Source organism: Mauremys mutica, chromosome 5 (assembly GCF_020497125.1).
Source record: "Mauremys mutica isolate MM-2020 ecotype Southern chromosome 5, ASM2049712v1, whole genome shotgun sequence".
Lineage (NCBI taxonomy): Eukaryota > Metazoa > Chordata > Testudines > Geoemydidae > Mauremys > Mauremys mutica.
Genome location: NC_059076.1, coordinates 18,016,536 through 18,038,817, shown reverse-complemented (window position 1 = coordinate 18,038,817; position 22,282 = coordinate 18,016,536). Strand labels below are relative to the sequence as shown.

General features: G+C 46.8%; 1 protein-coding gene across 1 annotated transcript; it reads right to left on the bottom strand.

The window, feature by feature from the left end:
- Positions 1 to 5,539: 5,539 nt before the first annotated feature.
- FAM47E (family with sequence similarity 47 member E) lies at positions 5,540 to 21,679 on the bottom strand. The gene is made up of 8 exons (XM_045017631.1): positions 21,526 to 21,679; positions 19,847 to 20,177; positions 18,361 to 18,518; positions 17,525 to 17,678; positions 12,373 to 12,552; positions 10,127 to 10,279; positions 8,782 to 8,859; positions 5,540 to 5,687 (listed from the first exon to the last, which is right to left on the bottom strand). The coding sequence occupies exons 1-8, from the start codon at positions 21,540 to 21,542 to the stop codon at positions 5,574 to 5,576; spliced, it is 1,185 nt and encodes a 394-aa protein (XP_044873566.1). The 5' UTR covers positions 21,543 to 21,679; the 3' UTR covers positions 5,540 to 5,573.
- Between the last annotated feature and the right edge of the window lie 603 nt (positions 21,680 to 22,282).

Here is a 22,282-nt window from a genome sequence, read left to right as displayed (position 1 = left end):
GAGCAGTATGATTTATATAGATACTTCCCTTAGCAGGTGAGAGTAAGGCAGATGAGTTTGTTTTTCTACTTGCTAGTGCTGTTGAATACTGCGTAGTTTTGTTTTCTTGTTTCTTCTTTTAGAAGTCAGATAAATTTATTACTCCTTTTGTAACTTCCGCATTGTATGCTAATGCTTACAATTGGATTTCTTAACAATGTACTGCCCTTCCTTCTTTTGTGTTCTGCTTTGGAGGCTTTTTTTGGCTTGGTAGGGATTCAGAATCCATTAGCACAGATTAGATTTGACAATTATTTTGATTTAATTTAATTTTATTACCCAGTTTGGGACCTCTTGAAGTGTTGAGGATAGATTTTAATGCAGGATTAAGGGATTATACTGGTAAAGATTAAACTAACAACTCAGGTAACTCAGTCTAAGAGTTGTGGCTTTATACTTTAGATCAGTGGTTCTCAAAGTTTTGTCCTGGTGACCCCTTTCACATAGCAAGCCTCTGAGTGCGACCCCCCTAATAAATTAAAAATACTTTTAAATATATTTAATGCCATTATAAATCCTGGAGGTAAAGCGGGGTTTGGGGTGGAGGCTGACAGCTCATGACCCCCCCATGTAATAACCTCGCAACCCCCTGAGGGGTCCCGACCCCCAGTTTGAGAACCCTGCTTTAGATCCTTGATCCTAGTTTGGCAGTCATAAAAAAAACTGGTAATAACACTATATGGCTTAGCCTATTGATTAGCACGGGGTGGGCAAACTATGGCCCACGGGCCGCATCCAGCCCACCAGCCATTTTAATTTGGCCCTCGAGCTCCCGCTAGGGAGCGGGGTCTGGTGCTTGCCAGCCGGGGAGCAGGGTCATGGGCTGCTCGGTGCGGCTCCCGGAAGCAATAACATGTCCCCCCTCCAACTCCTACGCGTAGGGACAGCCAGGGAACTCCGCTCCGCATGCTGCCCGCACCCCAAGCACTGCCCCGCAGCTCCCATTGGCCAGGAACCGCAGCCATGCCGCTGCTTCCAGGCGCCACTTGATTTAAGCCCCACCCACAGCCTGCACCCCTGAGCCACCCCCCCACGCCTCTACCCCTTGCCCCAGCCCAGATCCCCCTCACGCCGTCCAAATCCCTTGGTCCCATCCCTCCAAACCCCTCATCCTCAGCCCCACCCCACAGCCTGCACCCCCGGCCGGAGCCTTCACCCCCCCCGCGGACCTTCCCTCCTGCCCCAGCCCGGAGCCCACTCCCGCACCCTGAACTCCTCATTTCTGGCCCCACCCTGGAGCCCGCACCCCCAGCCAGAGCCCTCACCCCCTCCTGCACCCCAACCCCAGTTTTGTGAGCATTCATGGCCTGCCATTCGATTTCTATACCCAGATGTGGCCCTCGGGCCAAAAAATTTGCCCACCCCTGGATTAGCACCAGACAAAGAATTTGGAAAGCTATCTCCATTCAGTCTTGGGAACTAATTTTTAAAATCCATTCTTTTTATCCTTACCTAATTGTTGTGATTTGAATTCTAAAACCCATTAATGAGATCTTATTATCAGCTATCTCATTAGAAAAGAGAGTGGCTAATTGGATGTCGGAGAGAATCTATTTCCAGTGTGCGGTGTTCTTAATCTTTTAGTGTCATTGAGAGCAACACTGTGTCAGCTTAAGAGGACATAAAATGTCATTTAAATTTATAGACGCACAAGTGTACAGTCTTCGCAATGGCTGAAGTTCCCTGGATGGCTGCATAAATACAGTGAGTTCATAATCTAAAACAGGTTTTCCCTTCTATACATATGATCTGTGCTTACTAACTTGGACAAACTTCACTGAGAACCTAGTCCAGCTAAGCATGTACGCACATGCTTAACTTTAAGCATGTACTCAAGTGCTTTGCTGAATAGGGGTGAACTTAAGCACCTGCTTAAAGTTAAATACATGCTGAATTAGGCCCTGGATGAGAAGAGCAGCGGAGCCTGTGGCCAACTGGACATCCTCTCCAAGATTTTCTTTTTATACATTGCCTTTGTTATCACTGTATGTGCTCAGAGGAGAGATGTGTATATGCAGCTTTGCCTTGCTATTTAAAACCTGTTCCTCCAAAGTGCAATATGAAAAGCTCTGTTAACTTGCCATGGCCCCATATATAAAGTACATGCAATTAATCCCTTCCTGTAGTTGGCTGCCACTTCCCTTTTAGACTTCTTTTAATATTTCTGTTATCCTTGTCGTTTTTCTGTAACCGAATCCGGAGGCTTCAAATACTTTTGTTAAAATAAAGTAAGTGAATGAAAAGGGAGCATTGTTCTGACATAGTCTATCCCTGATAGTTATGGAAACTGCATAATCAGGGGCTTTTCACTGCTGAAGAATGTATTGCTCCTGAATATTTAATACCTTGTGGGGGAAAAAGAATATGAAGGAAAAAGGGAAAACTGGCGGGTCACAGTCCCAGTAATGGAGCTGGATTACTGCTGTACTTTATGTGCAATTGTCGAAGTGGCAAGGCTACAATTGAAAAGAACTAGGCTGACTTTCAGGCTTAGTTTGGTGGGCGAGCAATTGGAAGAAAAAATATATTTTCTTTGTAAACTGAGCAGATCTGCTCTGGTGTCACTGAGAAGTAATAAACACGGAAGACCACAATGCGGTATTTACAGAATCACTTTTCTGAACAGCTCTGCACAGAAAGCAGCCATCTGGACATTTTGCTGATGAAAAGAAAGACTGGAAAAAATAGTCTTTCCCAATAAAACATTAGAAATCAGGCGTCCATGTTGTTATAAGGTAAATGCTCACATAAATATATATCGTTTGTTAAAGCAGTTGTTAAACTACACACTACCGATTGTTGTTTTGGTTTGTTTATTTGGGTTTAAATAATCAAGCTTATCGTATAACATCCTTCAAACTCCCTGATGCCAGTGGGAAAGCTGATTCTTTCAGGGTTGTCTTGTAGGCTTGGTCTACACTAGGGACAGTTCTCAATAACTTCTCCCCCTTGCTAACATCAGTGCAGCTGAAATGGTGGTAGCAACACTGGTGTTATTGAGGGAGAATATGTATCAGTGTTTTGTTGATACTATAACAAAAATGTTTGGTTTAAAGCAGCTGTTTAGCTTGCATGTACCACTAATGGTAAGTGCTTCAGATTCATAAGTGTCTGCACTAGAATGTACTCTGTCACCATTCATTTTTCTTTTAAACGAGTTTAAATGACATAACCACGTGTTCGTTACTGTCAGGATGAGTGTCCTGCTACCTCCTGAGGTCACAGCCTGCCCCTCAGTGAGATCCTGCCGATAAAGTCTCCTTCACAGCTAGGGATGACTTCAAGAACTGCTCCAGGATTAGGTCTCTGTGGTCTGGGAAGCACTCTTCAACATCTTTATTCCTGCAGCCTCTGACCCGTGTTAGTGCTGGGCCTGAAGCCAAGGGGCTGGTTCACCCCTGCATTACATTTTAAGCCAGTGTAACTCCACTGATTTCACTGGTGGGAATCTGACTCCAGCTACAGCCTCCGTGCGCTGCTCTGTAAAAGCCCTGCATCCAGCCAGTAAAGAGTTCTCACAGTGCAGGCACTGCATAGTGCTCCCATAGGCAGTCGCCTACGCAGGCTTCCTTGAAAACCTGGCCCCAGGGTGGGCAGCGGGTCCCCATATTCTACGTGCTACAGGGATCCTAAGTTGCTGTGGAGCTGCTTATAGGCACCCATGGGGTGGAAGCTTAAAACAGAGCAGCTCCTGGTTCCTCTGAGTTACACTGGGGACCACAGTGGCCCCTAGAAAATCCAGCTTAGAGACACCTTTGCCCCCTCGCCCCCTTGGCTGCAGCTTCTGTGCTGCACCTCCTGGAAAACACAGCACAGAGTCCCAGCCAAGGTGCCTTTGTGTCCCTCCTGGGGTATTGAGTGGGGATAGATCAGAGCAACCTACCGCAGATGGACAACGAAGTCAGCAGCCCATACACAGAGTCAGGTTCCCCCATCTGTAAGAGAGGGACAATAATACTTCCCTCTTCTAGGTGACTGTGAGCTCCTTGGGGCAGAGAATGTCTCTTATTCCACATTTGTACAGCACCTACCCTAGCACAATAGGGCCCCTCAGGCTTGACTGGAGCCTTGTGGCACTACTTTCATACACATCATAAATAACGGTGGCATGCTGGGTAAAACGCCCAGTCATCACAGCGCAGTAGAGACGAGCTGAAATCTTTAGAATGTAACAGTGCCTCCAAGCCAGCTCTTAGCATGGCTGAGCAGCCAGGCCAGCTGTCCTGCGTCGGGGATCCACTACCCCAAGTCGAAAAAAACTTGTAGTGATAGTCAGGATGGCCCATTTCCAACAGTTGACAAGAAGGTGTGAGTAACAGTAGGGGGGGAAATTAGCCTGGGGAAATAGTTTTTACTTTGTGTAATGACCCATCCACTCCCAGTCCTTATTGAAGCCTAATGGTGTCCAGTTTGCAAATTAATTCCAGTTCTGCAGTTTCTCATTGGAGTCTGGTTTTGAAGTTTTTTTGTTGAAGAATTGCCACTTTTATGTGCTTGGTTGTAATTGAGTGACCAGGGAGATTGAAGTGTTCACCAACTGATTTTTGAATGTTATAATTCTTGACGTCTGATTTGTGTCCATTTATTCTTTTGCGTAGAGACTGTCCAGTTTGGCCAATGTACATGGCAGAGGGGCATTGCTGGCACATGATGGCATATATCACATTGGTAGATGTGCAGGTGAATGAGCCCCTGATGGCGTGGCTGATGTGATTAGGTCCTATGATGGTGTCACTTGAATAGATATGTGGACAGAGTTGGCAATGGGCTTTGTTGCAAGGATAGGTTCCTGGGTTAGTGTTTTTGTTGTGTGGTTGCTGGTATTTGCTTCAGGTTGGGGGGCTGTCTGTAAGCGAGGACTGGCCTGTCTCCCAAGATCTGTGAGAGTGAGGATCATCCTTCAGGTTAGGATGTAGATCCTTGATGATGCGCTGGAGAGGTTTTAGTAGGGGACTGAAGGTGACAGCTAGTGGCATTCTGTTACTTTCTTTGTTGGGCCTGTCCTGTAGTAGGTGACTTCTGGGTATTCTTCTGGCTCTGTCAATCTGTCCCTACTATTACTCACACCTTCTTGTCAGCTGCTTGAAATGGACCATCCTGATTATCACTACAAAAGTTTTTTTTCTCTTGCTGATAATAGCCCACCTTAATGGATTAGTCTCATTAGAGTTGGTATGGCAACACTCATTTTTTCATGTTCTCTGTGTATATATATCTTCCTACTGTATTTTGCACTCCATGCATCTGATGAAATGGGCTGTAGTCCACGAAAGCTTATGCCCAAATAAATTTGTTAGTCTCTAAGGTGCCACAAGTACCCCTCATTCTTTTTGCTGATACAGACTAACACGGCTACCCCTCTGAAACTACCCCAAGTGGTTCTGTTTCAAATATATTTGATGAGCAATTTCTGAGGAAGGAAGGGGAAAAGAAACCAAATCAACACAGCTTAGAAATGACCATTACAGGAGCCTTCAGAATGGTTTATTTAGAGGAAACAAATGTGAGTTAACAAAGTCAGAGATCTGCATTAATTAACGAGTGTGGAGGAAAAACCTGCCCTGGGCTCCTCGTGTCTTTTTAAGGCCCTTTGATGTCCCCTCTTTTGCTCCTTTACCGTCCTTTGCAGCCAGCATCTGCAGAAGAAACTAAAAGAAAACACAGATTTAAAGCACAGTTACTAGGAACGCATTTAAATGGCCAGCTACTGACTACAAGATATAAAAGAACAAGTCACAGAGGATCAAGACACCAGTGTGCTTAGTGCTTTAAGACAGATCTTTGTTTTTAATGGCATGAGACCCAGAGCTGTTGGAAGGTGCATGGATGCAGTCTCCGGGGCTATCAAACTTCTTTGTCTCCATAGGTACCACCCGGGCAATGGTGATGGAAGCTTCCCATCCAGAGCATCTTGAGAGGTGGGAGGGCAGCTCAGCTCCCATAGCTCATCCACTCTTTGCTCTCTCCACTGAGATCCCCTGAACGGGGAAGCCAATCAGTGCCAGCTGTGGGTGTGGCTTCTGTGATGTGGACAGTTGTTCACTGGGAACCAGGCTGAGAGTATGCAGCTCCAATGGCTTTTGGCCCACATCCAGCCTTACTTCCTGCTGCTTTTTACAGGGAGTCGGCGCCTCAGGCCTGGGGAACTAATCAGATCTCTCTGTTCATGACAGTGTCCTAGCAAAACACATGCACGGAGTTTCCTCAGAGGTCGTTGCTTCTCTGGGGAGGGATAGGAGCTGTGGGAGGAGGAGACAGCCTGGCTTAACCGCTGAAATGCTGCCTTACTTACCTGGCACACAGAACAAAGCCAATGGCTGCTGGTCCAGGGCAGGCAAAGGACACCATGTTGTTTGCCCTGTTTTGGTTCAATGAGGAACAACCACTGAGCGCAAAGGGAGAGGTGAAAGAGCACAAGAATTAGGGGGAAAGGGACCCATCACCAGGTCACAGTCTGATTTCTCAGAAATCCTGCTGTTTTCTCTGGTGTTTACGGTCTCCTTTCTCCCCTAGCTTTTCCCCTTCCCAGGCCTTGTGCTCGGTGGTTTAGCCAACGTAATCTGGCTCTCCTCCTGCTGAACCCACAAAGCAGTGTGACAGCACAGCCGTGCCTGATCTGCTGAGTCTAATGAGAGCCCCACCTGCCACCTTACTTCCCTAGCTCCAGCCCACCTTCTCCTGCCACCTTCTGCTGTCTTCCCATCCCCACACCTAGCTGCTCGTATCTCCCTCTTCCCTTCTCCCCCTTCATACTGCTGGCTGCCAGCTCCACAAAGCCTCCTGAGGCATCACTGCAGACTTCACTTCCCCAATCCGCCAGGAACAAGAAACACAACACCCAGTTCTAGCTGACTGGGTGTAGAGAGGGACTCTCGGGCTGCTTGGGATGAGGGGGCACAACTAGGAGCAGGAAGATGTGGATTTTCTGCATGAGGTAGCTAATGGAACCTATTCCGGTGTGGGAAGGGGTGAAAGGGAAACTCTGCCTTGGGATTAGAGGATGAGGGGGGAATAGGGAGACTGATCTCAGACTGAGGGAGAAGAGAAACTCACCTGGGCTAGGAGAGGTGAGACCCAGGAAGAAAGAAGCGGACTCTAAGAATGGGCAGGTGAGCAGAAAGAGGATGAATGAATGGATGGTAAGGCCAAGAAGAGGAACACAACACAGAGAGGGGAGACCAGAGAACTGCTGACCATAACTGGAGTGGGAACAACAATGTGTAAGCCAAGCCATCAGAATCGGGGACGGTGTGAATATTCTTAATTTGTGTAGGTGATAAGAAGGGTTTTTATTGACAGATATAGGGGAGGGACCATCTCTGTTCTGCAGCCTTCTTTCCATCACCACCTGCAGCTTTTCTAGCTTTGCTTCTTCCTGTCTGGTCTGTCACCCACTTCTTTTTCTTGGGGGAAGGGATAGCTCAGTGGTTTGAGCATTGGCCTGCTAAACCCAAGGTTGTGAGTTCAATCCTTGAGGAGGCTACTTAAGGATCTAGGCCAAAAATTGGTCCTGCTAGTGAAGGCAGGGGGCTGGACTTGATGACCTTTCAAGGTCCCTTCCAGTTCTAGGAGATTGGTATATCTCCAATTAACTCTACAGTTTAACTTCTTTTTGCCTCCATCTCTCCATTTTTCTTTGAAGGTGACTGATTTGGAGACATTCAGTGCCAGCCTGTCACACTGTTTGGCCCGGGGGCCAGACCTAACCTATCATATATAAATGTGTGTAATATGGTCAAGATGAGTCCCAGGCACCAGATGACATGCGAAATCCCAACATTTCCTGGGGAGTCCCAGACACCTCTAAAGGTGATGTGCCATCTTTGCCTAATGACTGCCTGACATCACCAGTTTCAGCTGAGCAAAACACTTCCAGTGCTGCCTCACCCATATACCAGGCCCATCCCTGTGGACTGATGACCTCCAGTGGAAATCCAGCACTTGGAAATGATTCTGCTTTCAGCTACAGCGTGGAAACTGTGGAGGATGCTGCAGCCAAAAGGTCAAGCGGAAAAGACAATGGTTCCTTCTTAATGTGATCACCCTCGCAAGCGATGGGTGCAGCGTTAGATGCAATGAGCCAAGGGGCATTCTAAGGCCTGGCTTCCTTTCTGAGCTCTGAATGAATGGCCTATGAGGAGAGCTCTTTGTTGGGTTGAGTGTGGCCATGACGAAACAATAGCTTGCAGCACGTCCTGCTGAGGTGGCTCGTGCAGCCTTCACCAGCCCTGTCCAAACTGTGCTAGCTGCTACCATGCTTCAATGCCGGCATTGCCAGCAGGGGTCAAGCCTAGGTTCCCTGACCAGTGTGAGTTGTTTTGAACAAGAACTGGTCTACCTGAAGCTATTTGACAGCCTTGAGACCAAATTCAGACCTGACAGGGCAGGTGTTTGGCTTTGGTGAACTTCCACCCCTTGCCATAATCAGGTCTGAATTTGGCCCCAGGGCTAAGAAACAGCTGTAGCATGGTACCTGGACATGGTAAGGACTGTAGTGTAGATTGGTCCATGGGTTCCTCGCTAGGTTGTATACAGCATGGTTTTATAACATGGTTCTCACAGGGCTCTAAGACTAGCCATCCTTGTCAACCCTGGTCAGTTACACTGGGCTAGAAACAATGATGCTTAAACCAAGATGCATTGAGCACATCTTTTTTCCCAGAGTGCACAGGGCCAGAGGCATCCCGGTCTGTCATTGCTACTGAGCATATCAATGGGCTTGTTACTCTCTCACTGACTTACCTCAGGCTTCCGGTAGCCCTTCCTTTCGAGGAATTCCTTAAAAGCCTGTGTTCCATGGAGCTGCATGAGCTCTGCCTCCTAGGAGAATTTCCAAACCAAATTAAGGGAACACTCAAGAACAAATCTCACAGATTTATTTGGTTTTTCATGCCCTCATTCATACAATAAGCCAACAAAGCAAGAAAGGGACAGGAAAGGTTATTTCTGTGAAAGTGCATTGTAGTTCATTCAAGAGATAATTTCTGATTTGCTATTTTTTACGGCAATCCAGGTGTTTCATAAGCACTGAATTGCGATGAGACAGTATGTCATTTTTCAGTGAGTGTTGTAGCAAGTCACTAATTACTAGGGATTATTTTGTAAAGCTGTTGTAACCAGCTGGAATTCCCACCCAGCTCTTATCACAACATACACACATGAAACATGGCCCAAAATTACTCCCACTCTGGGGTTCACATTTATTGTTAATGGAAATAATAACAAAAAGCCAAAGTTTTCTTCTGAACGCCTTTGTTCCTTGGGCTTTTCCCCCACAAGCTCTCCTGCCCCTACCAGACACTCAAACCTTTTCAGACTTCTGGGTTAGAGCTGGTAGATAAAATTTGACCAGATAGCAGATTAACACGCCTGGTCTTCCTGGGATAGTTAAGACCACAAGTGGACAAGTCTTTCAGCCAGATCCTAGTCTCTGATAAGGCTGCAACTATGCCATTCTCTAGTGTCAACAAGGCCATAGAGTTGGGCCTGCTTACAACAGTGATGAATTTGACCCTTTGTTTACATGGGTTGAGACCATGACCAACAATAATTCCTTCTGAGCTGGAATTGTGCATGCTTAGTCTCAGACTGGGAGTGAATTTTAACTGCCAAATGTGAAAGGTGTTTAATCTGGTCTTGAGATGCATGGAAGCAGAGAGAAATATATTTTTCATCAGCATTAAATGGACATGAAATTAAAACCCTTTGAAGTAAACATTGTGACTGGCTTTTCGGTCTTCTTTTGCACTCAGCCCATACGCAAGGCATTGTTGTGCCACCACCTGGGATGAGCCTTAAAAGATCATGGGAGTTAGGACGGCCGTACAATTGTCTTTTTGCTGGGCTTCTACAGTGCTTAGCTGTGAGGCCGTGATCCATGACTGGGGCCTCCAAGTGTCACAGAACACAAATAATCAATAATAATAATTATAGTCAGGAGGGTGGGTAATATGAACTGTTCCCCTCCCACTGTAACTGAGTCAGATAGCATATGGTGTGCAGGTATGTTCCAGTAACAACGTATGCTCTGCAGCCTGGAACTAGGATGAGAATTTCACCACAGAGATTCCAGAGATGCTTGCAGTACCTTTTCACTAAACCGCTTCCTTAAATTCTGAACGGCATCAGCTGCTGCTTTTGGATCCTCTAAAGGCTCATTTACTTTTTGTTTTCTCCATGTTTTTGGGTCAAGGTACCAGGCTCCATACCTGATCTTCTCCCATTTGGGCTGGTAGAGACCCTGCATGATAAAATCATAATAATTAGGCATATCCTCTAATCACGTTTGTAGGTCTGACTCACCTCCCACAATGTGTATCTGAATCGCTGCCCTCTACTAGATGGAATGTCAGCCCTGGTCAATGGATGAGATCAGGTGCTCAGGTACCATAGTGGTGAGTGCAAGATGGAGTCAATTGTGTCTCTTTCTGGTGCCTATAGCAGGTGTAAGTCCTATTACTACTATATAAGTGTGAGGTGTTTCACTAGCTACCCCTAGCAATAGCAATAGAATAAAAAGCACTAATTTTCACCACCACTGATTCTTCTATTATTCATTAGACTTCAGATAGTGAAATCATTCTCTCCATGTTCTCCTCCCTACATCCTAGTGAGTTGTTCTTTCCCATAGACAAAGACCTAGACAGGAATTTGGGTTTAACTAGAAGCTTTCAGTTTCCCTTGGAAATATTCCTCAATAGTAAAATAGAAAGCGAAACAGAGGGACAAAATCTATGGGGGGAATAGAGGGGAAAGGAAGAAGAGGACATGGAGCTGTGGGAGAGGCTTCAGTTGAAATGAATTAGCAAAGAAGAAAGTTATCCTCTTCCATTCACTCTCCTGTACTCATCGGCATTGAGCAGAAGGGCTGCCCAAAGGAGCAGCCAAAAACAGAGTAACACAAAATATCCCAACGCCTAACAGCAGCTTGCAAAATTCTTTACCTCAAACACCGCTCCCCAAGCATAGTCAGCCTGCGCAAAACCTTGCACTCAGATCCTAATAGTCCCCTTGGGAATTAACACAGTCTACACACCCTGGGGTTGTCTGACCACTGATTAGAGCTGTGGTTCTCAACCTTTTCATACCAGGACCTGCTGCCCATTTAATGACATAGCAAGGGCAGGATGGATACAACCTTATTGACACATGTTCATGCTATAGTAGGTGACAAAGCATCACCTTGCAGAATTAACATATTTCCCTATTATGCTACTTTAAAAATCAGACTGTTTTCAAGGTTTATGAATATGAGTACAGATGTCATCCCTCGTTGTATGCGACATTACAGAATGGCCAGCAGGTGGCATTTCAAGAGCATTATTCTGCATAAAAAGCTCCACACCCATGTCTAGTGGAGAGAATATTTCCTTTGGCTTTTGTAAAATGGGCTTTTGAAGATCAATATTCTCCCTTCCCTCTGACCCCAATTCTTGTCCAAGGAGAGAATTTCTAATGAGGACCCAATGAAAAGGAGAGGACCACATGGAAACAAAACTAGCAAATCTGGCATTGGTATCAGAACTCTATAATCAGTACAAGCTCTCGGAATTCTCTCTTTGGGGCTATATATTCTTTACATTTTCTGCCATTAAAAGCTTGGAGGCAACCACTGGAGAGGTGAGTTGTTTCTCACGGTGACTCTGATGATGGGGTAAGTAAAGCACAAGCCATGCCCTTCCACATGGCTAGTGGACTTCCTTTCAATGACTGGGGACCTAGCAGGCCTGAAAGGAGGAATATGAGGCATTGCAAGATAAAAGTCATTACTAAGGCAGTGAAAATTCCCTATTAAAGCCTAGTAGAAACAGCTCAAAATAAGAGAGATCAAATCTAATATGTGTGCCCTGCAGTTTCTGCTGAATCAGATATTTCTCTTCCTAGGCACAATAGCAAATATCATTTTATAGGTCATCTCTTGCCAGTTGTTTTAGAAACACAATGAGTGTGGTCACAAACCCACTTTTGTTCCACTGAGAACAATGGTAGTTTTGCATGCAGCAGAATGGAAGCATCAGTCCCAACTGTGATAGCATATAACAGAGAAGCAGAATGAAATACTAGCTAATACATACTAGAAGTAATATGTTGTTACACAGATTTGATTGCTGATAATAGACAGAGTATAGAATTATGGACTTTGCCATTGATTTTATGTGGAAGGCACTCAGATACTATGGTAATGCGTGGCAGTATAAAATGCTAAGACTAAGATAACATAACACAATACAACATATAGGGCCAGATCCTGAGAGGTGCTGAGCACCTTGAACTCCCATTGAAGTTAATAAGAGCTGCAGATGCAGCTTGTTTAGTTTTCCCTGGCCTGCTTACCTTAGGAAGACTCTTTATAGCTTTCAGGGAGGATGAACCCTCCAGACGCTTTCTCAGCTCCAGTGGCACATTGTTTATCTCCACAACGTCCACAGGCATAGCCAGTGTGGGCTTGGTTTCATAACTGGTATCAAACAGCCTCATGATGGTATCTTCATCAATGTTATAATTTTCTCCTCCCTGAAGCAATACGCCAAGTGCATAGTTAGGAGGTAGCAGGAGGCAGTTTCTGATGTTGTCAAACACACCACACTTAGGGAGTGGGGGGAATATTTACAACATACTGGTAGAGAGCTAGATGTTCAGCACATTGGGGACAGGCACCATTGCCCAGCACCAGTTCCAGCCTAACCCAGGACAGTGGTTACCAACAGCTGTTATTTATTTAGGCAGATCATTACCAATCGCCTATCTGCCCTGCTCAGTAGGACTGAATCCTGTTACATGCTGTGAGCTGGCCCTTTAAGGCAGTGGCCCTCAACCTTTCCAGACTACTGTACCCCTGTCAGGAGTCTGATGTGTTTTGGGTACCCCCAAGTTCCACTTTACTTTGAAACTACTTGCTTACAAAATCAGACATCAAAATGCAAAAGTGTCACAGCCACACTATTGCTGAAAAATGGCTGACTTTCTCGTTTTATATCATTATAAAGTATACCAGTTGGAATATAAATATTGTACTTACATTTCAGTGTATGGTGTACAGAGCAGTATAAACAAGTCATTGTCTGTATGAAATTTTAGTTTGTACTGACTTCACTGGTGCTTTCTATGGAGCCTGTTGTAAAACTAGGCAAATAGCTAGATGAGCTGAGGTACTACCTGGAAGCACTCCGCGTACTGCCAGGGGCACGTGTACCCCTGGTTGAGAACCACTGCTTCAAGGGAATCTGGGGTCAGCCTCACCTATGACTAGTTTATCTCAGAGCAGGCAGGTCATTTGATGAGGGAGCAGGTGACTAAGAACAAGGCCTGCTTAGAGGTGCCCAACTCCCACTGACGTGCCTTGTGATTTTGGTGCCAAACTCCCAAGCGTGCTTGTGGAAAATCACAGCCTAGATTCCTAAACAGGCAGAAAGCGATTTTTTTTTTCAAGAACTAATGCTGTTTCCTGGAGACAGATCCACATTAGACTAGAAGAGCAGGGGCTTCCAGAGACTGAAACCAAGTCTTGCACCACACGCCCTGGGACACAACTTCTTGTGATGCTAAGTCACCATGCCCCTCTTTGAAACGGTTCTTCTTAGTTCCTCTTTGCTTTCCTGGTGTAGGAATTCAAGAAGTATGTCAAAGGTCCCTTTACCATGTGCTGCTCTGATCAGAAAAAGTCCTTTCCCACCCAGTCAGATCAGCTATAAAGTAAAACAAGATGTGAGCACATGACACAGGGCAACACAGTGGTCAGAAGGTCTGTAACTTCCGATCTGGTTTTTATTTTTAAACAGGTCACTGAAGGCCATTTGTGCTCTGAGTGGGATACGAGGGCGGTGCTAGGCATACGGTCCCCTGAGATTGACAGGTCTAGGGCCTACCATGGCGTTCTCTTAAGGTCTGAGGCCCTGGCACAGTGGGGAAGGCAGAGCTAGCCTCTGAGCACTCCTTGGCACACTCCAATGTCAGGGGTGAGGACAGAGGTAGAATGGCCCATTCAGCCCACATTTCTCGCATAGCATTTCCCAATCCTGCTCCCTAATACTATCCTGTCCATTTCAATCCCAATTTTAAAGCAATAGCACTTGGCCACAATGAACACAGAAAACATCAGATCATGTGAGAGTCTCTGTCACAAGAAACAATGGCTTAGTGTGTTAGGAAAGCGACTGCATCACTTTATCACACTCTTACTCTGCTTCTTAGAGGGGATGGAGCAAAGAGCCATGCCAGATAACTGAAGATACCGCTGCTGGGATAAGCAGCTGCACAGTTACAGGGATGCTGGATATCTGCCCTTTCTTCTGAACAGCTACTGGAACATCTATTTTCCATACTGGGCTAAATCCTGGGAAGTGCTGAGTCAAAATTACTGGGAGTTGCAGGTGCTTAGGGGGGCCAGGGCTTCCCATTCCATGAAAAATCCTGTGGATATAGGCCTCGGGGAGGGAAAACTTGGCTATGATCCCCTTGGGGAGGGGGCATTGCAAGGAAATCGTAATTCCTGCTCAGATGTGGCAATAATGGGATGCCTAGTAAGACCAATGATTCCATGACTGGGCTGGGCTCCACAAGACAGAGGAATGGATCTGCACCCAGCAGATCCCAAGATCCACAGGAGGCCAGGGCTGTGTGTATCCAACTGACTCTAGATCTCAGGGGTTCCTGGATCCCCTAAAGGGTCTATATTCCCAAGGCCTCCCTTGGACTCAGCTGCTCACATGATCCTCCTTAAAGGGGTTCTCCAGCAAAGAGGGGCTCTCTGTTAACAGTAATACAGGGTGGAGCTGCAGTACCTCTTCCTAGTAATCTGCACTGCTGTAATCACAAAGCGGCTTCCCTAGCCCCCCGCCAACTCAAATGCCCACATTTGTCCTCTTGAGAACCAATTCATAACCCCATGGAGAGCCCTTTGAGGATCCCGGAAGGAGGGTAGGGACAGTGCTAAGGAGCTGGCTTATCCCACTCCTCTGTCCCCATTTGAAGCAGAGCAGAAGGAGGAATCTGTGTGCAGACAGCCCTCCACGCACACATTTCAGGGGCATGTTCTGCTCCAGGCATTGGGCCTGCTCCTGCTCCCTTTGAAGTCAGTGACAGAACACCCATGCCCTGATTTTCAGAGGCATTGAGCACTCACGTCTCCCAGTGAAATCTGTGTTTGGACAGCACCAAAGGGGCCCCAGTCCATGACTGGAGCTCCTCGGTGCTACAATAATACAAGTAAATAATAATAACAGGACCTGTGGGCACTCAGTAGCTCAGTGCTTTCCATGAGGCAGGACTGGGGAACAGGGCCCACTCCTTGCAACCTTGTATTTTACCCTCCTTTGTTTGTCATCAACCTCTTAGCAGCCTGAAAACAAAGGGTCCGTCTGTCCCCAGTGGCCCTGTCTTCCTCCAGCACTGCTCACACAGAGATTTTGCTGTGTTTCCAGCGCAACAGGTGCCAACACGGTGGCCTTTTGTCCCCTCATCAAGTTTTACACACCCCTGTGATAGGAGTCAAGGATTATTTTGCAAACAGAGACTCATTATATAAGCAGGTAGACATGAGCTCCATTGCAGAAAGGCAACGGTATTTTTAGCTAATGGCTGCTGCAGTGCAGTAGGGGGTATTCACTCCTTACAGTCTCATTTCTAGGGAATTCCTTTCTCAGATGCACCATGGAGGCATTTAAACATAATCCGCATTTGGAATTGGAGGAAAGACACACGCCACCAGATTGTTTATCTTACAGTAGGTCTAGTGGGCCTCATAAGGTAACCGCATTTCCCTTTACGGTCTCTGTGCTGAGACCCTTCACAAGGCTATTGACATACATGATTTTCTAAAGATTTGTTGACACAATGGGTCAGATCTTTAGTCCCTCGGACATCATAAAGCAGACTGTAGATACCTTTACCTGGCACTAGGGAATTCCCAGCCTCCTGCCTGGTGTAGAGGGTTGTGTCAAGGGTAGGAGGGACAGGACTGTAACATGCTGTGCTCTCGCCAGTCCTCCCCAGCAAAACAGTTTCTCAGGAGCCATTTCAAACTGGCCCATATTCAAACAACTCTTAGGCTGGTCTATTTTTGAGCCAGAGGCTGCCAGTCGCAGGATCAGGAGAACTTTGAGCCACTTTTGTCTTGCTCAGTGCAGTCAAGGACTGAAGCTGGTATTTTACTATTTGTACATATTAAAGCGACTAGCGTGAATCCAGAAAAACAATGACATTGTTTTCGCAAAACAAATGTATTTCTGTCGAGCTTTTTGAATGACTGAGCAAATGATAACATAAACGGGGCTAGCAAATGACTCTCCTTAAAGCCTTCAATTCCTATGACATATGGGAGACTCAAAGGAGAGAGTTTGGTCTTTGACAGAAGATGAACTCTTGAGACAAAGCACTGGTCTGGTCTGGAGACTACAGTCTGACTTAGATCCACAGATACAGATAGCCACGGGGAGAAGATGCTGTGAAACCCCTGGTTATCCAAGACCTCTCAGTACTAAGTGGCACACTATAAGAGTATGTCTGAACACTGTTATGTAAATATTCAGGATCCAGGGGCCTGCTCTTGCTCCTGTTGAAGTCCATGGGACTTTGGCCGCTGACTTCAGTGAAAGTGTAACCAAGTACCCCAGGTCTGAAAGCACTTGGGATGGGATTTTCAAAATCATTCACTGTTGTCCTAACTCTGTTCCCATGGCAGCCAATGGAATCTTTACCATTGACTTCAATGGAAGCCGAGTTGGGCCAAAGCAGAGTGCTATTTAAAACCCCAGGCATGGCGTGTCTAATATATGACAGAAGCATTCCCCAAACTCTTCCCTATCTTAAACCCACCTGATCCCACTGACATTTGTGGTGCTGCAGCAACACTCAAGTTAGAATTTGGCTGCTAGAGAAAGGGAATGTGCCGCTATTTATTTGCACATTTTTAAACTGTGTCCATCATAGTAACCTGTGTTCACTAAAACCAATGCCTGCATTGCTGAGTCACTGTCAATCAAAAAAATTGGCCCTGACTCCAAAATGAAGCAGTTAAATCTAACCAATAACTCCCTCTCCACATATCTCTCAGGCAAATGCTTGAGTAAACAGATGGACTTGGCAGACTTACAGAATAAACTGATTTGTGGTTTGCTTTGCAGTTGGGCTACTTCTATTACACTTCTGTAAAAGCAGAATTGTAAGAGTTAACATTGTCAAACTTGGGTGCCTCAGGTTAAGCACCTAAGGACATATTGAGGCTGGGATTTTCAAAAGCGACTACGGGAGTTAGCCTCCGAACTCCCAGTGACTGTCAATGGAAGTTGGGCAAAAGTGGCCTATATCTTTCAAGAGGTGCTAAGCATCCCCATCTCTCATTGCCGTCTGTGGAAGCTGTAGTGCTCAGGGCATGTTAGCTGAGGAACCCACTTAGGATGTAGATGCCCTTCGGGTACCCAAATCTGAAAACATTAGCCCAAGTCATTACTGGACTGCTGGGATAGGAGGGTTTTGGTTTTCAACTTACCCAAGAAGCAACCCAGTCACAAAACTCCTTAGTCGCTCGCTTTATGTTCTCATCAAGGGGAGGAACGTAGCTCCGTCTGGCTGCCTTTTCCCTTGCTGCTACCTCTTTCTTGGAAAACAGTGTGTATGGACTCTTGCCTTTAGACTGCTTGAAGCTGAAGAGATGGATATGACACAGTTATTCGCAGTCTGTATGTGCCTCTCATCAACACAAATGCGTTCCTGCGGTTTCAGATCAGTGGGGTTTGAATAATTGTCTCTGTGCCTGCTGCTCCCAGCTTGCAATTCGTACTTCCTTCTGTAAGGAAGATACTGCTGCTGCTTCTTCTGCAGAGTCCCTTTATTATAGAGCTGGCTGCCCTCAGCAGGCCTACAGCACAGAGAGATTTATGTGCAGATCTTTATGGTCTGCAGGGAGACCAGCAGCTAGGTTCTGAGACAAAGCCCACCGGAGTCTATGGGAATCTTTCCATTGGAGTCAATGGCTTTGGATCAGGCCCATAAAGACTTCTGTGCTGAAGCCCTACTAAGCCAGCCAGCCCTCGGAAGCCTCCTGGGTGTGTCTAATCAGAGGAACCGGGCAGCAGACTTCAATATCAACTGAGCTCTGCCGTTTAGCCAGAGCCCAATTACTAGAAAGGTTGGGGTGTCCCCAAGACCTTCTAAAGCTGGACTGGGGTGGGGTATGGAAAACACCCACCCACAGAAACATTCAGCTCCTCTCTTTCAATACATTTCATTTCAGAGGAGAGAGACTGGACTGAACCCAAGCCCAGCAGCAGAAGGTGGATTCAGGCAGCCCTGGGTGCTACTCGCTCTGTTCTGTACAGTACTCACAGAGCTGATGGCCTGGGGCTTATTTCTTTACTTTTCCCATCCTCCAGCTGAAACAGCACTTGCTGAGGGGTGTGGCTCGCCTGGTCACGATCCTTGTATCCAGCTTTACTATGCAAGCACATCTCTGGGTCCAGGATGGCCACAACTTCTTCGAAAAGCTGAGAGCCAAACAAGAACAGAGCACATGTCCAAAACCACCTCACACCCATGGAGACTGCATAGGAGACCCCATTACAGATCATGCGTCCTGCCTTAGTTCCCCCATCAGCACGTGGCAAACCGTTCTGTGACCTGATCTCGCCATGGACAGAGCCAGGACACTGTATTTATCCTCAAATTCAAGATGCTGTCATGGCACAAAGAATACAATGACCTTCATTGTCTTACTGCTACCTGACCAGTGGTTCTCAAACTTTTGTCCTGGTAACCCCTTTCCCACAGCAAGCCTCTGAGTGCGTCCCCACCTTTTTAAATATTTAACACCATTATAAATGCTGGATGCAAAGCGGGGTTTGGGGTAACCCCCCATGTAATAACCCTGTGACCCCCCCTGAGGGATCCTGACCCCAAGTTTGAGAACCCCTGTTCTTAACCTTTGAGCAGTATGATCTTCCTCAGCATTCTGCACTGTACCACTGAGGATGAATATATTCACTCTGAGTTCACTGTGGCCCCCAATACAAGGCCTGCTGCCATCTCCCTGCTTCTGGTCCCTCTCTCTCTAAAAGACCATGATAACCTTCCCCTATTCCACCTGAGAGTGGAAAGCTTAATGCTTCCCACCCACCTTCACTCCCTGCCCCCGGCTTACTTGCACGGAGTCCTTCCGTGTCCACCCCCCTGCCCCAAATCATAAATGCAGTTGTGCACTGACTAGGCCCTGTTGTTTCCCAGCAGAAGAGAGGCTGGGAGGGACCCCAGAGCAGAGGAAGGAAGGATTCTGGGAAGAAGTAGTTATTCTATGTCAGGCCAAGGTCCAGATCAGGTGAGGACCCACACCAGGCAAGACTCTGGCCAATTTTACTACAAGAGAGAGATAATCCATTCATTGCCCTGGAACAGCCAGTTATATCTGGAGGTGTGCCCAGTGATACAGTGATGTAAACCAACTCATCGCTGTACAATCTACCAGATATGGAATGGTGTGGTAGACTATTAAAGGAGCCCATTTTTGTATAGTGGCCCATGTTGATGGCTGAGTGGGAGCAGGTTCACTGACTGAACACAAATAATATGGCAAATCTCAGAATATTAGCAGGGTGTCTCAGAAGCCTGCTGGTGACTGCTGTCAGTTCAAATCTCTCCCTGTCTTTAAGGTCCCCTTCCCATGGCAAGTCAGCTTTAGTAGACGTTCAATTTGTAGGAAATAACATTGTTTTAAAACACCCGATGAGAAAAGTTGGGTTCTGGATTACTTTTATATTTAAAATATGCTAAAAGGATGCTCAGTCTTGAGGAAGAACAGCAGCAACCATGGGGACTTTACCTCAGGAGGGATGCTTTCTTCCAGATGAGGGTAGCGCGCAAGGGGGTGTTGGCTCAGGCAGTGTTCTGTCTGTGCAATGTGATCCCGCCTGGCTTCCTGCCTTGTAAATGTTTTCCTTGCCTTCTGCTGGGATGCATTATTAGATAGAACAATCGGTAAAAGCCCCTTTGTGCCATGGATGATGATGTTGTCAGACGGAGCAGGGACACCACTTCTGAAATCATCCAGGGCACTTTTCAAGAATCTCCAGCGCTGGCTGTTAAGAGAATCTGAGAACTTTGCTTTGTTGCTGTGCTCTCGAAAGCCCTTAGAAGGCAATTTCTCCTTGTACCTGAGACCAAACGCTGCTGGTCAGTGCTTAAAGTAAGGGGAATGAGTTTTAACAAAGCACAGTAATATCTCTGCCACCTGTCCAGCCCAAATATGAACTCCCCATTCCATTCCATTCCCTTGTCAGACTGAGACTCTGCAAAATATACGGGGAGGTGGAATCTCTTTATTCTGCCAGATCACAGCCATGTGCTTGTGTTCAAATGGTCTGTCCTAAAATGCAGACCTGGAATTGTCAATAAAGTTGGCCAGATTTTCAGAGATGGACTCCAGCTGAAGATCAGGAGAACTGTTTCAACAGCTCTGAAAATCAAGCCCAAATATTCATTTATTAAATCCCCTGATTTAAGAAAAATGAAGACTTTGAAGACAAATTCACCCTGGGTATGAACAGGTGTGATTCCATTGAAGTCCCAAGTCCCAGGAGCCACATCCACTTATACCAGCTGTGAATTTGGTTCATGCTGTATTGTTAAAACAAGCACAAGTTTTATTGCTTTAGCATTGATAAAAAAAATCAGGCCAAAGAATGCAGTGATCTAATGTCCTCCCCATATTTTGAGTGACCTGTGGGATTTGAGTTAATGGTTTGTTTAGACCCAAGTGTCTGCATCTCAATGGACATTAATTTGGCATCCTTATGGGCATTTGCATCCGAAAGGCCAAACACTGAACCGCCAAGGAGACTTCCACTGCCACTGCCCGGGTTATTATGGCTGATAGATGGATCCAAAGAGCATGCCGATCCTACAGGTCTCTCAGTCTGGCACGTTTCCTACCAAAAAAGTCACTCACTACATGCATAGTGACTCAAACTCATGCACTTCATATATGTTAATAGCTGGTTAGATGTGTTCAACCTCTGCCTTCTTAAGTGGTCACAAAACATTTTAAAGAAAGGAGAAAAACTCTTCCTTATTTGTAAATTTTAAAACAGATTTAAGTATCAAATAAGCCCATGCCAACAAAAGTGCAAGGATCATGCAAGGCTCATACCTAGTTGAGGACAGTCTTGCATATTCCATGCATGATCCCAGCATGGGCCCCTCTATAATGATGTAAGAGTAGGCAGAGGATTATTTCACAGTCCTGTGCTGAAAACACGGCATGCCACATGGACAAGGCCCTTTACCAAGCAAGAGGGAATGGGATGAGTGTTGCTAACAGCACGCGGCTCAGGCTTTGATATGTCAGCCCTGTTGTTTGCCATCCACTCGAATCAGGATGGTGAACGGCTCTGCTGTCTGCCTGGGGCCATGAGGGTGAGCTTCACACACCCAATATGAATTTGCCAGAAGGATGGGCACAACTAGGCAATGCCGTACAGCCTCCCCGCAAACCCCGCTCACCACGGGGCTGAGCCCATCCCTGCAGGTAGGAGGCAGCTGCTGCTGCTGCGGACCGTTGCTGGGACAAGGTGCTCCTCTCCCCGTCCCCGCCACAAGGCAGAACATTAGGGCTGTCTTCGTTCCAAGCACCGGCTCCAACCACCCAGGCTGAGAGCGCTGGTTGCTAGGAGACCGTGGCCAGGGGGTGCATGCAAGAGCGGGAAAGGCTGTTGGGCAGAGTAACTGTCACATAGGCTATGACTGACCCCTCTCCTATTGTATCTGCCCCCCACTCTCCCTCTCTTCCCCACCCCCATCATGTCTATCACGTTGGCTCCAGTGCACCACAACTGTTGGCCAAGCAGCCTCTCCACACCCATGGCTGCCAGGCCTGGCCTTTCCCCAAGAGCAGTGTGGCCACAGGGCCTGCCACTTCTTGTGTCTTGATGGCCTGCCTCCCACCTGGGTACAGCAGCTCCAGGGCCTTCCCTCCAATGGGCGGTGCAGCAGTCAGGCCTGTTCCCACCCCCTCACACACTGCACCCACAGGGCCAGTCTCCTCACTCCCCCATGGGCACCCACCACACACAGCGTCACTGCCGAATGCCACACCCGCCCTGACGTAACCACTGAAGTAGCTCAGCCACAACCAGGAGACATGGGGAGAGATAAGGCCACACTGTGGCTGTTCAGGATGAGGGTGAAGAGCCGTGGGCTGAGGTGGTTCTGTCTGTCTGGGTTCTTACACAGGTGCCCTCCCAAGAGCAGAAACTACCCA

Excerpts from the sequence above, each read along its gene's own strand:
- FAM47E (XM_045017631.1), bottom strand. Across the intron at positions 8,860-10,126 it reads GGAAGCGGTTTAGTGAAAAG|GAGGCAGAGCTCATGCAGCT; the intron begins GTACTGCAAGCA and ends AAATTCTCCTAG. Across the intron at positions 5,688-8,781 it reads AGGGCTACCGGAAGCCTGAG|TTTCTTCTGCAGATGCTGGC; the intron begins GTAAGTCAGTGA and ends GTTTTCTTTTAG.